Here is a 14,458-nt window from a genome sequence, read left to right on the forward strand (position 1 = left end):
CCGTTTGTAACACATCGAAATATTGCTCTAAGACCCCATAAAGTATATATATTCTGGGTCGTGGTGAAATTCTGAGTCGATCTAAGCATGTCCGTCCGTCCGTCCGTCTGTCCGTCTGTCCGTCTGTCCGGCTGTCCGTCCGTCTGTGGAAATCACGCTAACTTCCGAACGAAACTAGCTATCGACTTGAAACTTGGCACAAGTAGTTGTTATTGATGTAGGTCGGATGGTATTGAAAATGGGCCATATCGGCCCACGTTTACGTATAGCCCCCATATAAACCGATCCCCAAATTTGGCTTGCGGAGCCTTCCGGAGCACCAAAATTCATCCGATCCGGTTGAAATTTGGTACGTGGTCTAAGTATACGGTCTCTAACAACCATGCAAAAATTGGTCCATATCGGTCTATAATTATATATAGCCCCCATATAAACCGATCCCCAGATTTGACCTCCGGAGCCTCTTGGAGGGGCAAAATTCATCCGATCCGGTTGAAATTTGGTACCTGATGTTAGTATACGGTCTCTAACAACCATGCAAAAATTGGTCCATATCGGTCCATAAATATATATAGCTCCCATATAAACCGATCCCCAGATTTGACCTCCGGAGCCTCTTGGAGGAGCAAACTTCATCCTACCCGATTGAAATTTGGTACGTGGTGTTAGTATATGGTCTCTAACAACCATGCAAAAACTGGTCCATATCGGTCCATAATTATATATAGCTCCCATATAAACCGATCCCCAGATTTGACCTCCGGAGCCTCTTGGAGGGGCAAAATTCATCCGATCCGTTTGAAATTGGGTACCCGATGTTAGTATACGGTCTCTAATAAGCATGCAAAAATTGGTCCATATCGGTCCATAATTATATATAGCTCCCATATAAACCGATCCCCAGATTTGAACTCTGGAGCCTCTTGGATGAGCAAAATTCATCCGATCCAATTGACATTTAGTACGTGGTGTTAGTATATGGTCTCTAACAACCATGCAAAAATTGGTCCATATCGGTCTATAATTATATATAGCTCCCATATAAACCGATCCCCAGATTTGACCCCGGAGCCTCTTGGAGGAGCAAAAGTCATCCGATGCGGTTGAAATTTGGTACATTTCGTTAGTATATGGCCTCTAACAGCCATGTAAAAATTGTCAAATTTTATTACTATAGAAAGTTTTGTCAAAATTTCATTTCTATAGAAAGTTTTGTAAAAAGTTTATTTCTATAGCAATGTTTGTCAACATTTTATTTCCATAGAAAATTTTGTCAAAATTTTATTTCTATAGAAAATTTTGTAAAAAAATTATTTCTGTAGAAAATTTTGTCAACATTTTATTTCTATAGACAATTTTGTCAACATTTTACTTCTATAGAACATTTTGTCAACATTTTATTTCTATAGAAAACTTTATCAACATTTTATCTCTATAGAAAATTTTGTCAAAATTTTATTGCTATAGAAAATTTTGTCAACATTTTACTTCCATAGAAAATTTTGTCAACATTTTATTTCTATAGAAAATTTTGTCAAACTGAATTATATACGTATTTAATCGGCCTTTTTTTGTTTAATATATACCCCTTATGGACTAACTTACAATTTGGAAGACAGTGTTAAAAAGTTTTACGATACCTTGCCATCGGCAAGTGTTATCGCAACCCAAGTAATTCGATTGTGGATGACAGCCTTTAGTAGAAGTTCCTACGCAATCCATGGTGGAGGGTACATAAGATTCGGCCTGGCCGAACTTACGGCCGTATATACTTGTTTTCTATTAAAATCAATAAAAAATTAAAACTTCTCGTAATTTGCAAACCCTTCTCAAAAGAACTTCCATGGAAGCGAAAAAGTCAAACGGCACAAGTTCAAATCCCAGCGGGGATGATTTTTCTATTATTATTTTTTTACTTTTTTTATGGATTTTCTATTTTTTTTTTTTTATTTTTTTATTAGTTTTCTATTATTTTGTAAAGTTTAATTGTCCAAAATTTGCACTTAAAATAGCCTGATTGCATTCTTTCTAATACTTGTCCACAAGGACTGCACCCGAAGTAGAAAAAAATCATTAGGGGATCCCAAGATGCGCTTTAGAAGAAATGTTTGTGTACATGTCCAAAAGGACTGCATCGCAAGTGGAAAAAAATCATTGGGGGATCCCGCGTTGCTCTTTAGAAGAAATGTTTGTGGACTTGTCCAAAAGGACTGCATCGGAAGTTGGAAAATTCGATGGGGGATTCTGGGATGGGCTTTAAAAGAAATGTTTGTGGAACAACTTCCATTTTTTTTTTGATGGGATTTTACATATATAGATTTTCTAAAAATTTAATTTCTATATGTTTTTTTTTGTTTTTTGATTTTTATAGGCAATTTTCTACAAAGATTTTTTCTACAGAAATTTTCATTTCTTTTCGAAATTTCATTTCTATAGGAAATTTTCTATAGGAAATTTTCTAAAAATTTTCATTTCTATAGGAAATTTTTTTGAAAATTTCATTTCTACAGGTTTTTTTACATTTCTATAGGAAATTTTCTAAAAATTTCTTTTGTAAAGGAAATTTTTTGAAAATTTCATTTCTGAAGGAAATTTACTGAAAATTTCTTTTCTATAGGAAACTTTGTAGAAATATCATTTCTATTAAAAAATTTTCTCCAAATTTAATTTCAATAGAAAATTTTCTTTTTTTTTATTTCCAGAAGAAATTTTATAATAATATCATGTCTATAGCAATTTTTCTAAAAAATTCATTTTTATAGTAATTTCTTTGTTTTAAAATTCATTCCTAGAGGAAATTTTCTCCAATTCATTTCTATAGCAATTTTTCTAAAAATTTCATTTTTATAGTAATTTCTTTGTTTTAAAATTCATTCCTAGAGGAAATTTTCTCCAATTCATTTCTATAAAAATTCTTCTGAAAATATCCTTTTTATAGGAAATTTTATTAAAAATTTCATTTATATAGTTTATTTTTTTAAATTTTATTTCTATAGTTAATTTTCTAAAATTTCATTTCTATAGGAAATTTTCTTAAAATTTGATTTCTATAAGAAATTTTCTCCAGATTACATTTCTACAGAAAAATTATCTGAAAATTTAATTTCTATAGGAACTTTTCCTCTAAGTTTCATTTCTATAGGAAATTTTCTGAAAATTTCATTACTATAGAAAATTTTCTAAAAATTTCATTCATGTAGGAAGTTTTCTCTAAATTTTCATTTCTTTAGGAAATTTTTCAAAAATTTCATTTCGATAGGAAATTTTCTGAAAATTTCATTTCTATAGAATTTTATTCCATTTCTATAGGAAATTTTCTAAAAATTCATTTTATAAAGGAATTTTTTTTGAAAATTTCATTTTCTATAGAAAATTTTGTAGAAATATCATTTATATAGAAAAATTTCTCCAAATTTAATTTCAATAGAAAATTTTCTAAAAATTTCATTTCTATACGAAATTTTTTCAAAATTTTATTTCCAGAAGAAATTTTATGATAATATCATTTCTAAAGAAATGTTTCTAAAAATTTAATTTTTATAGTATTTTTTTTTTTTAATTTCATTCCTATAGGAAATTTTCTCCAATTCATTTCTATACAAAATCTTCTGAAAATTTCCTTTATATAGGATTTTTTTTTTAATTTCATTTCTATAGTTAATTTTTTAAAATTTTATTTCTCTAGTTAATTTTCTAAAATTTAATTTCTATAGGAAATTCTCTGAAAATTTGATTTCTATAAGAAATTTTCTCCAGATTTCATTTCTACAGAAAAACTATCTGAAAATTTCATTTCTATAGTAACTTCCCTCTAAGTTTCATTTCTATAGGAAACTTTCTAAAAATTTCATTACTATAGAAAACTTTCCAAAAATTTCATTCATGTAGGAAGTTTTCTCTAGATTTTCATTTCTTTAGGAAATTTTTCAAAAATTTCATTTCGATAGGAAATTTTTCAAAAATTTCATTTCGATAGGAAATTTTCTGAAAATTTCATTCCTATAGGAAATTTTTGGAAAATTTCATTTCTATAGGATTTTTTTCCATTTCTATAGGAAATTTTCTAAAAATTTCTTTTATAAAGGGAATTTTTTGAAAATTTCATTTCTGAAGGAAATTTACTGAACATTTCTTTTCTATAGGAAATTTTGTAGAAATATAATTTATATAGAACTTTTTCTCCAAATTTAATTTCAATAGAACATTTTCCAAACATTTTATTTCTATAGGAAATTTTTTCAAAATTTTATTTCTATAGAAAATATTCTAAAATTTTATTTCCAGAAGAAATTTTATGATAATATCATGTCTATAGCAATTTTTCTAAAAATTTCTTTTTTATATAATTTTTTTTTTTTTTTAATTTCATTCCTTGAGGAAACTTTCTCCAATTCATTTCTATACAAATTCTTCTGAAAATTCCCTTTTTATAGGATTTTTTTTTTTAAATTTCATTTATATAGTTAATTTTTTAAAATTTCATTTCTATAGTTAATTTTCTAAAATTTCATTTCTATAGGAAATTTCCTCCAAGTTTCATTTTTATTGGAAATTTTCTGAAAATTTTATTACTATAGAAAATTTTCTAAAAATTTCATTCACGTAGGAAGTTTTCTCTATATTTTCATTTCTTTAGGAAATTTTTCAAAAATTTCATTTCGATAGGATTTTTTTTTTTGTATTTGTATAGAAAATTTTCTGAAAATTTGATTTCTATAAGAAATTTTCTCCAGATTTCATTTCTACAGAAAAACTTTCTGAAAATTTCATTTCTATAGGAACTTTCCCTCTCAGTTTCAATTCTATAGGAAATTTTCTGAAAATTTCATTACTAAGAAAATTTTCTAAAAATGTCTTTCATGTAGGAAGTTTTCTCTAAATTTTCATTTCTTTAGGAAATTTTTCAAAATATTCATTTCGATAGGAAATTTTGTGAAAATTTCATTTCGATAGGAAATTTTTGGAAAATTTCATTTCTATAGAACATTTTTGGAAATTTTTTTTTTTCCATAAGAAATTTTCTGAACATTTAATTTCTATAACAAGTTTTCTGGAAATGTATTTTCTATAGGAAATTTTCTTAAATTTAATTTCCAGTGCAAATTTTCTAAAAAATTAATTTCTGTAGGAAATTTTCTGAAAATTTCATTTCTATAGAAAATTTTCTAACAAGTTTATTCATATAGGAAATTTTCTCCAAATTTTCATTTCTTTAGGAAATTTTCCAAAAATTTCATTTCTACAATAAATTTTCTAAAAATTTCATTTCGATAGGAAGTTTTCTGAAATTTTAATTTCTATATTAAATTTTCTAAAAATGTGATGTTGGAACATCTGCCGTAAATATCATTCCATGAAATTTCCACCATATGCCGATAGGACGTTTTCTGCGATTTTCATGTCTATATTAAATATTTCAAAAATTTCATTTCTATAGGAAATTTTCTCCAAATTTCATTCCAATAGGAAATTTTCTCCAAATTTCATTTCTATAGGAAATTTTCCAAAATTTAATTTCAATAGGAAATTTTCTGAAATTTTCATTTCTATATAAAATTTTTCTATAAATTTCATTTATATAGAAAACTTTATTTTTGAGTTTCCTAAGGAACTTAAAATATTGACCATTCCACTGTAGCGACATCCTGTAAAGATATAAAGAAGACTCTGTCTATAAAGGCAATAATGCATAAAAAAATGTATGTGTAGATGAACTTCATCTCTTGTCACCCCACCTACACTCAAGTGTAGAATTTTTACATGGCATTGAAGCTTCTTACACTCACATTACCTCCCTGGCATACAAAATTCATATTTTCCATATTGATGATGATGACAATGATAAAGATGATGTCAATGAAGAGGAACTTCTGATGGATATTCATCCAGGCGTCTGCCTATTTTTATTGAAAATATCGACAAAAGAGTAAGCACGCAAAAAAAAAACACACAGAAACAACAGCAAGAATAGCAGGCAGGATAACAAAACCCCCTGACATAATGAAGAGGAAAAAACTCCCAATATTTCAAAAGCAGTTTTATCATAACAATGGAGAGTAATATGGACTGTTCCTAGCCATAACCTGTACAATATGGATGGTGAGAAAAAGGGAATAAGACCTAAGAAAAATATATCATTTTAGGCATAACACTTATGGCCATCGGAAAATATTGGGAGGACATATTAGTAATTCGGGATTGAACAACAGAATATACGCGTCAGGCTATACTGAACCTATATTCATGTCATAACCTCATTCCATATCTTTTATTTACAGTAGGGAAAGTTCCACCGCATCCGTTGTATATATCAGACATTGCTCCACGTGTTCCGATCGGTGATATGGCTTATCATCAATTTCCCTTCTTATGAGGAAACTAAAAATTGGTTCGAATCGTGGATTGAGTCAATTGTCGCTGTAACTGATACAAGGTTTTGAGAATAATATATCAATCATTTAAAAAAAATCCCGCATATTAAATTCAAGCTTCAATTTCATTTCGCGTCACCCTCTTCAAAACTTTTAAAAGCCTTACCTGCGTACAAATATATCATAACTGCCATATCTCCAATAAAAAATCCCAATCCCGTAATCGTAAATCTCTCTGTGGCAACCCTACCTAAGACAGAATATCCTTCGAACTATGTTAGTGTTGAATTTCCATAGACCAAACAAAAAAAAAGGATAACGGAAGCGTTAACATATTCCCATTGTCCTTTTTATGGGCACTGTCGTTTCTTCCAAGTGGGTGAGTACTCATGAAAATGGCATTGTACGAAGGATAGCTTAAATGACAGCTAATACTGTGGTTGTAGTTCGAGTTTCTAAAATAGTCCTCATAGTGGTTGCATGTTTGCTGCATATTAAATCAAACAAACATTGAATGAATTGCCAAAGGGACATTTAACTCATACTCGGTGAGCTGGCTATAAGGCAACAATAACGAAACCAAAGTCATCAGGACCATCACTATAAACGATGGCATACATGTACAATGGGATCAAAATTTATAGGGTATTGAAAAATTTCTTGAACAAAACAATGTTTTTCAGCAATACCATGAAACGGGAACATGGTTGCCACACGAGCCCAAAATAATCTATCAAAATTTGCACAAAATTATCAAACCAAGAAATTTTATTTTACAAAATTTTATGTATATATAACATTTGTCAAAATTTTATTTCTAAAGGAAATTTTCGGAAATTTTTTTTCATATAGAAAATTTTGTCAACATTTTATTTCTATAGACAATTGTATCATACTTTCTATAGAAAATTTTATTTCTATAGAAAACTTTGCCAAATCTTATTTCTATAGATTTTTTTTCAAAAATTTTATTAGTTTATTCTTTTAATTATGTCAAAATTTTTTTCTATAAAAAAATTTTGTCAAAATGTATTTTCTATAGAAAATTTTGTCAAAGTTTTAGTTTTATACAAATTTTATTTCTATAGAAAATTTTGATAAAACTTTATTTCTGTAGAAAACATGATCAAAATTTTATTTCTAAAGAAAATTTTCTAAAAATTTTATTTCTATAAAAAATTGTGTCACAATTTTATTTCTATAGAGATTTTTTTAAAAAATTTATTTTCACTTTTTTTGTCCAAGTTTTGTTTCTATGGAAAATTTTGTCAAATTTTTATTTCTATAAAAAATCTTGTCAAAAGTTTATTTCTATAGAACAATTTGTCAAAATTTTAATTCTATAGAAAATTTTGTTCAAATTTTATTTCTATAGAAAATTTTGTTAAAATGTTGTTTCTATAGCAAATTTTATTTATTTATTTATTTATTTAAGGTTTTGTATGGGTCTCAACACAGTCTGGTTATATAGACCCTAAAATCTTATTCACTATTAGCAATATACATATTTTATATACATATGTCAATATAATTTCAAAGATTCATAATAGTTTCAAATAATTTTAATATGTCCTGAATTTAAATCGATTTATATAAGTTGATTTCCATCAGAAATCGTTTAATATTTTTAAAATAAGTATGTCTCGATAATATGGTAATATCATTGATTCCGTATTTGCTTCTTATATGACTTATTCGGGTGCAATCGTTAAAAATATGGGTGATGGAAAGGGATTCACCGCACTCACATCGTGGGGGACTATCCCTTTCTATAAGGTATTTATGGGTGAAGAGGCAATGGCCGATTTTAAGTCTGTTTAACTTCACTAAGTCTGCCCTTGGAAGTATCGGTGGAGAGAATTCATGGGGTACGCTTCTTAAAATAGAGTATAACTTCGACTCACTGTTCCTTTGCCATAATTCATTCCATGTATCATATATGTATGCTTTGATTTGTCTCTTATAATCATTGTGTTGAAATTTGTATCCATTATCGATTTCACCTAATAGTGAATTTTTAGCAAGTCGGTCTACCACTTCGTTTCCCTTTATATTGAGATGGCTCGGTACCCACATCAACACGATTTTCCTTTTAGGTGTCTTTGATATGATCGTTCTTATATCTTGTATAATAGTATTTTTACTGAAAGGATCACTCATGCCTTCCAGTGAATTCTTACTATCGGTTAAAATAAGCACCGGTCGTATAACATCCTCATGTTGAATTGCCCTCAAACAGTCCCTTATTGCTGATAATTCGCATGTGTATATTGAAGAAAAGTCTGGTATTCGCCTTGTAATATGTATGTCGTCGCTGATAATAGCGAAGCCTGCCTTTTGATTAATTACAGAGCCATCAGTGTAATATCTAATGTAGTCCTTGAATTTTGTGTTTATGGCCTCCAGGTAGCGTTTCTCGGTTTCTAAGGGTGACATATCCATTTTTTTGCAATAAGAAAGTGAAACATCTATATTTACGTCCAGAAATGTCCATGGTGCCCACTTAGAGCTCTCTGATTTATCAATCATGTGTATGTCAAGGAAATATTTGTTGGTCATTTCTAAAAATTGATCGTAATATCTGAGATAAAGTGGATGGTTTCGAATCGGTTTGGATCTAAGGTAATTGAGTTTAGTTTCGTCATTCATTCTCCTATAGAGGGGGTGGTTATGACGTGACAAAATCTTTAGAGTAAAATTTAAACATTGTTTCAGTCTACGAAGTCGCAAGGGCGGAAATGATGTAAGGAGCTGCATTGAGTCGGCTGGGCTGGTTCTGAAAGCACCAATGGAGAGTCGTATGCCGGTATTTAAAATCGGATCTAGTGCTCTCAATCGAGTCTCTGTTGCAGATGCATATATAATCGATGCATAGTCTATTGTGGGCAATACAAACGAATTTAGTATTTTCAAAAGTGTTCGGGAGTCCGATCCGAATAGCAAATTTTATCAAAATTTTATTTCTATAGAAACTTTTGTCAAATTTTATATCTAAAGAAAATTTTGTCAACATTTTATTTCGATAGAAAATTTTGTCAAAATTTTATTTCTATAGAAAATTTTTGCACAATTTTCTATTTATAGAAAATTTTTGTCAAAATTTTATTTCTATAGAAAATTTTGTAAAGATTTTATTTCTATAGAAAATATTGTCAAAATTTTATTTCTATTGAACATTTTGTCAAGATGTTATTTCTTTGGAAAATTTTGTCAACATTTTTTTCTATAGAAAATTTTGCCAAATTTTTATTTATATAAAAAATTTGGTCAAAAATTTTTTCTTAAAAATTTTGTAAAATTTTTGTTTCTATAAAAAAATTTTGTCAAAATTATATTTCTATAGAAATTTTTTGTCAAAATTTTATTTCTATCGAACATTTTGTTCAAATTTTAATTCTATAGAAAATTTTGTTCAAATTTTATTTCTATAGAAAATTTTGCCAAAATCTTAATGCTATAGAAAACTTTGTCAAAATTTTATGTCTATAGAAATTTTTTTTAAAATTTTGTTTCTATAGGAAAATTTATCAAAATTTTATTTCGATAGAAAATTTTGTCAAAATTTTATTTCTATAGAAAATTTTAGCAAAATTTTCTATCTATAGAAAAATTTTTTCAAAATTTTATTTTTATAGAAAATTTTGTAAAGACTTTATTTCTATAGAAAATATTGTCAAAATTTTTTGCTATAGAAAATTTTGTCAAATTTTTATTTATGTAAAAAATTTTGTCAAAAGTTTTTTCTTAAAAATTTTTTAAAATTTTTATTTCTATAAAAAATTTTGTCAAAATTTTATTTCTATAGAAAATTTTGTCAAAATTTTATTTCTATAGAACATTTTGTCAAAATTTTAATTCTATAGAAAATTTTGTTCAAATAGAAAATTTTGTCAAAATTTTATTTCTATAGAACATTTTGTCAAAATTTTAATTCTATAGAAAATTTTGTTCAAATTTTATTTCTATCGAAAATTTTGTCAAAATCTTATTTCTATAGAAAATTTTGTCAAAATTTTATTTCTATAGAAAATTTTGTCAAAATTTTATTTCTATAGAAAATTTTGTCAAAATTTTATTTCTATAGAAAATTTTGTCATAATTTTATTTCTATAGAAAAATTTTGTCAAAATTGTACTTCTATAGAAAATCTTGTCAACATTTTTTGCTATAGAAAATTTTGTCAAAATCTTATTTCTATAGAAAATTCTGTCAAAATCTTATTTCTATAGAAAATTTTGTAAATTTTCTATAGAACATTTTATTTCTATTGGAAATTTTGTCAATATTTAATTTCTGTAGAAAATTGTGTCAAGATTGCACTTCTATAGAAAATTTTGTCAAGATTTTAATTCTATAGAAACTTTTGCCAAAATTTTAAGTCTACAGAAAATTTCGTCTGAAGTTTAATTCTATAGAAATTTTTGTCAAAATCTTATTTCTAAGAAAAATATGTTAAAATTTTATTTTTATAGAAAGTTTTTTCAAAATCTTATTTCTAGAAAAAATTTATTAAAATTTTATTTTTATAGAAAATTATATCAAAATTTTAATTCTATAAAAAATTTTGTTAAAATTTTAGTTCTATAGAAAATTTCGTGAAAAGTTTATTTCTTTTGAAAAATTTTTCAAACTTTTATTTCTTCTAAAAATTTTGTCAAAATTTTATTTCTATTGAAAATTTTGTCAAAATTGTATTTCTATTGGAAATTTTGTCAAAATTTTAGTTTCCTGTGAAGAGAAGAATAGCAGGTTGTAGGAGGACAAACAAAATGATGGGATTTTGTCGAAATATATTTCCAACATTCCAATGCTATCTACTTCCCACTTTGGAAATATTCCCCCCATTGTTCTTTGTGGCACATGTCATTTAATGCAATTCTTCATTGAAAAATTGTTTTATATTCTATGTCAATACAAAAACGCTCACCTCATTTGTTCTCCTTCTAGGTAGTATGGCACTTTTCAAAAACGTTATTCACATAAATAGAATTTCTGCTATCACTTGACATTCCATACTGGAGAAGATACTTACTTAGATCAAATCTACAACATAACTTGTCTTGTAATATGACTGTAATTTCTACAGAAACTATCATACTCTGATGAATAAGTATTTTTGGCATATTTGTAAAATTATGAATATATATATTGAATGAAGAGGCTCTTTATTATAATGTGGATATGACGAAATAATCACAACACATTACAAAGGAGAGGGTAATCGTCTCATTTTGTATTGTATGGAATATACTTATTTAGCTTCGTTATAAATATTAAAATGAGTAATTGAAATTAAATGAAGAGCAATGGACATAAGGGTTATGATAAATTAAGAAAATTTTGGTTGACATTTTGTGTAAATTTTATACATAAGAATTTTTTTAAAAAATCTATTTCGATAGAAGTTTATGCCAAAATGTAATTTCGATCGAAAAATTTTTCAAAATTTCATTTCTATAACAATTTTTGTCAAAATTTCATTTCTATAGGAAATTGTGTCAAAATTTCATTTCTTTAGGAAATTTTTTAAACATTTATTTTCTATAAAAAAAAATCATTTTTTTTAGGAATTTTCTCAAAATTTCATTTATGTAGAAAATTATAAAATTTCATGTTTTCTGTTTAAATTGAATTTCTTTGGTAAAGTTTGTCAAGATTTAATTTCTTTGGGAAATTTTATTAAAATTTTATTTCTATAGGAAACATTGTTAAAATTTTAGTTCTGTTGGAAATATTTTCAAAACTTCTTTTCCATAGCAAAATTTTTCCAAAGTTTTTTGAAATTTCATTTGTATAGGAAGTTTAGTCAAAATGTCATTTCTACGAAATTTTTTTGAAAATTCTTGCAAAATTTAATTTCTGTCGAAAATTTTCTAAAACTTTCATTTCGTTATATTTTTTTTCAAAATTTTGATCTTACAAAACAATTTCACACAATTTCTCACAATTTCAATTTATAGGAAATTTTGTACAGAATTAAATATTTTTATAAAAAATTTTGTATTTTTGTAAAAATTTTATTTTTATAGGTAATTTTGTAAAAATTTAATTTCTGTATCAAATTTTTTAAATATTTCCCTTCTATCAGAAGTTTTGTAAAAATTTCATTTCTATAGGAGATTTTGTCAAAACTTCATTTCTATAGGAAATTTTGTCAAAATTTCATTTCTATAGGAAAGTTTTCGAAAACCCCATTTCTTTAAAAAAATTTTCGAAAATTTAATTTCTAGAAGAATTTTTTTTCAAAATTTGAATTCTGTAAGAAATTTGCCAAAATTTTCAAATTATTAAAATTATAGAAAATTTTGTCAAAATTTCCTTTCTTAAGGAAATTTTGTAATAATATCATTTTTATAGGAAATTTTGTCAAAAAGTCATTTCTATAGGAAATTTTGTCAAAATTTCATTTCTATAGGAAATTTTGTCAAAATTTCATTTCTATAGGAAATTTTGTCAAAATTTGAGTTCTATAGGAATTTTTGTCAAAGTTTCATTTCTATAGAAAATTTTGTCAAAATTTCATTTTCATAGGAAATTTTGTCAAAATTTCATTTCTATAGGAAATTTTGTCAAAACTTGATTTCTATAGGAAATTTTGCAAAATTTCATTTCTTAAGGAAATTTTGTAAAAATTTCATTTCTATAGGAAATTTTGTCAAAATTTCATTTCTATGGGAAATTTTGTCAAAATTTCATTACTATAGGAAATTTTGTCAAAATTTCAGATCTGTAGGAATTTTTGTCAAAATTTCATTTCTATAGAAAATTTTGTCGAAATTTCATTTTTATAGGAAATTTTGTAAAAATTTCATTTCTATAGAAAATTTTGTCAAAATTTCATTTTTATAGGAAATTTTGTCAAAATTTCATTTCTATAGGAAATTTTGTCAAAATTTCATTTCTATAGGAAATTTTGTCAAAATTTCATTTCTATAGAAAATTTTGTCAAAATTTCATTTTTATAGGAAATTTTGTCAAAATTTCATTTCTATAGGAAATTTGGTCAAAATATCATTTCTATAGGAAATTTAGTCGAAACTTCATTTCTATAGGAAATTTTGTAAAAATTTCATTTCTATAGCAAATTTAGTCAAAATTTCATTTCTATAGGAAATTTTGTCAAAATTTCATTTCTATAGGAAATTTTGTCAAAATTTCATTTCTATAGAAAATTTTGTCAAAATTTCATAGGAAATTTAGTCAAAATTTCATTTCTATAGGAAATTTTGTCAAAATTTCATTTCAATAGGAAATTTTTTTCAAAATTTCATTTCTATAGAAATTTTTGTCAAAATTTCTTTTCTACAGGAAATTTGGTCAAAATTTCATTTCTGTAGGAAATTTTGTCAAAATTTCATTTCTATAGCAAATTTAGTCAAAATTTCCTTTCTATAGGAAATGTGGTCAAAATTTCCTTTCTATAGGAAATTTTGTCAAAATTTCGTTTCTATAGGAAATTTTGTAAAAATTTCATTTCTATAGGAAATTTGGCAAAATTTCATTTCTATAGAAAATTTTGTCAAAATTTCATTTTTATAGGAAATTTTGTCAAAATTTCATTTCTATAGGAAATTTTGTCAATATTTCATTTCTAAAGGAAATTTTGTCAAAACATCATTTCTATAGGAAATTTTGTCAAAATTTGAGTTCTATAGGATTTTTTGTCAAAGTTTCATTTCTATAGAAAATTTTGTCAAAGTTTCATTTCTATAGAAAATTTTGTCAAAATTTCATTTTCAAAGGAAATTTTGTCAAAATTTCATTTCTATAGGAAATTTTGTCAAAATTTCATTTCTATAGGAAATTTTGTCAAAATTTCATTTTCAAAGGAAATTTTGTCAAAATTTCATTTCTATAGGAAATTTTGTCAAAATTTCATTTCTATAGGAAATTTTGTCAAAATTTCATTTCTATAGGAAATTTTGTCAAAATTTGAGTTCTATAGGAATTTTTGTCAAAGTTTCATTTCTATAGAAAATTTTGTCAAAATTTCATTTTCATAGGAAATTTTGTCAAAATTTAATTTCTTTAGGAAATTTTGTCAAAGTTTCATTTCTATAGGAAATTTTGTCAAAACTTCATTTCTA

General features: G+C 25.8%; 1 protein-coding gene across 1 annotated transcript; it reads right to left on the reverse strand.

Annotated features, from left to right (window-relative positions):
• Positions 1–6,788: 6,788 nt before the first annotated feature.
• Positions 6,789–11,494, reverse strand: LOC142224487 (uncharacterized). The gene is made up of 5 exons (XM_075294263.1): positions 11,404–11,494; positions 9,092–9,247; positions 8,276–8,932; positions 6,917–6,971; positions 6,789–6,858 (listed from the first exon to the last, which is right to left on the reverse strand). Exons 1-5 carry the CDS (start codon positions 11,492–11,494, stop codon positions 6,789–6,791), a joined length of 1,029 nt encoding a protein of 342 aa, XP_075150378.1.
• Positions 11,495–14,458: the final 2,964 nt, after the last annotated feature.

This window comes from Haematobia irritans, chromosome 2 (assembly GCF_050003625.1).
Source record: "Haematobia irritans isolate KBUSLIRL chromosome 2, ASM5000362v1, whole genome shotgun sequence".
Lineage (NCBI taxonomy): Eukaryota > Metazoa > Arthropoda > Insecta > Diptera > Muscidae > Haematobia > Haematobia irritans.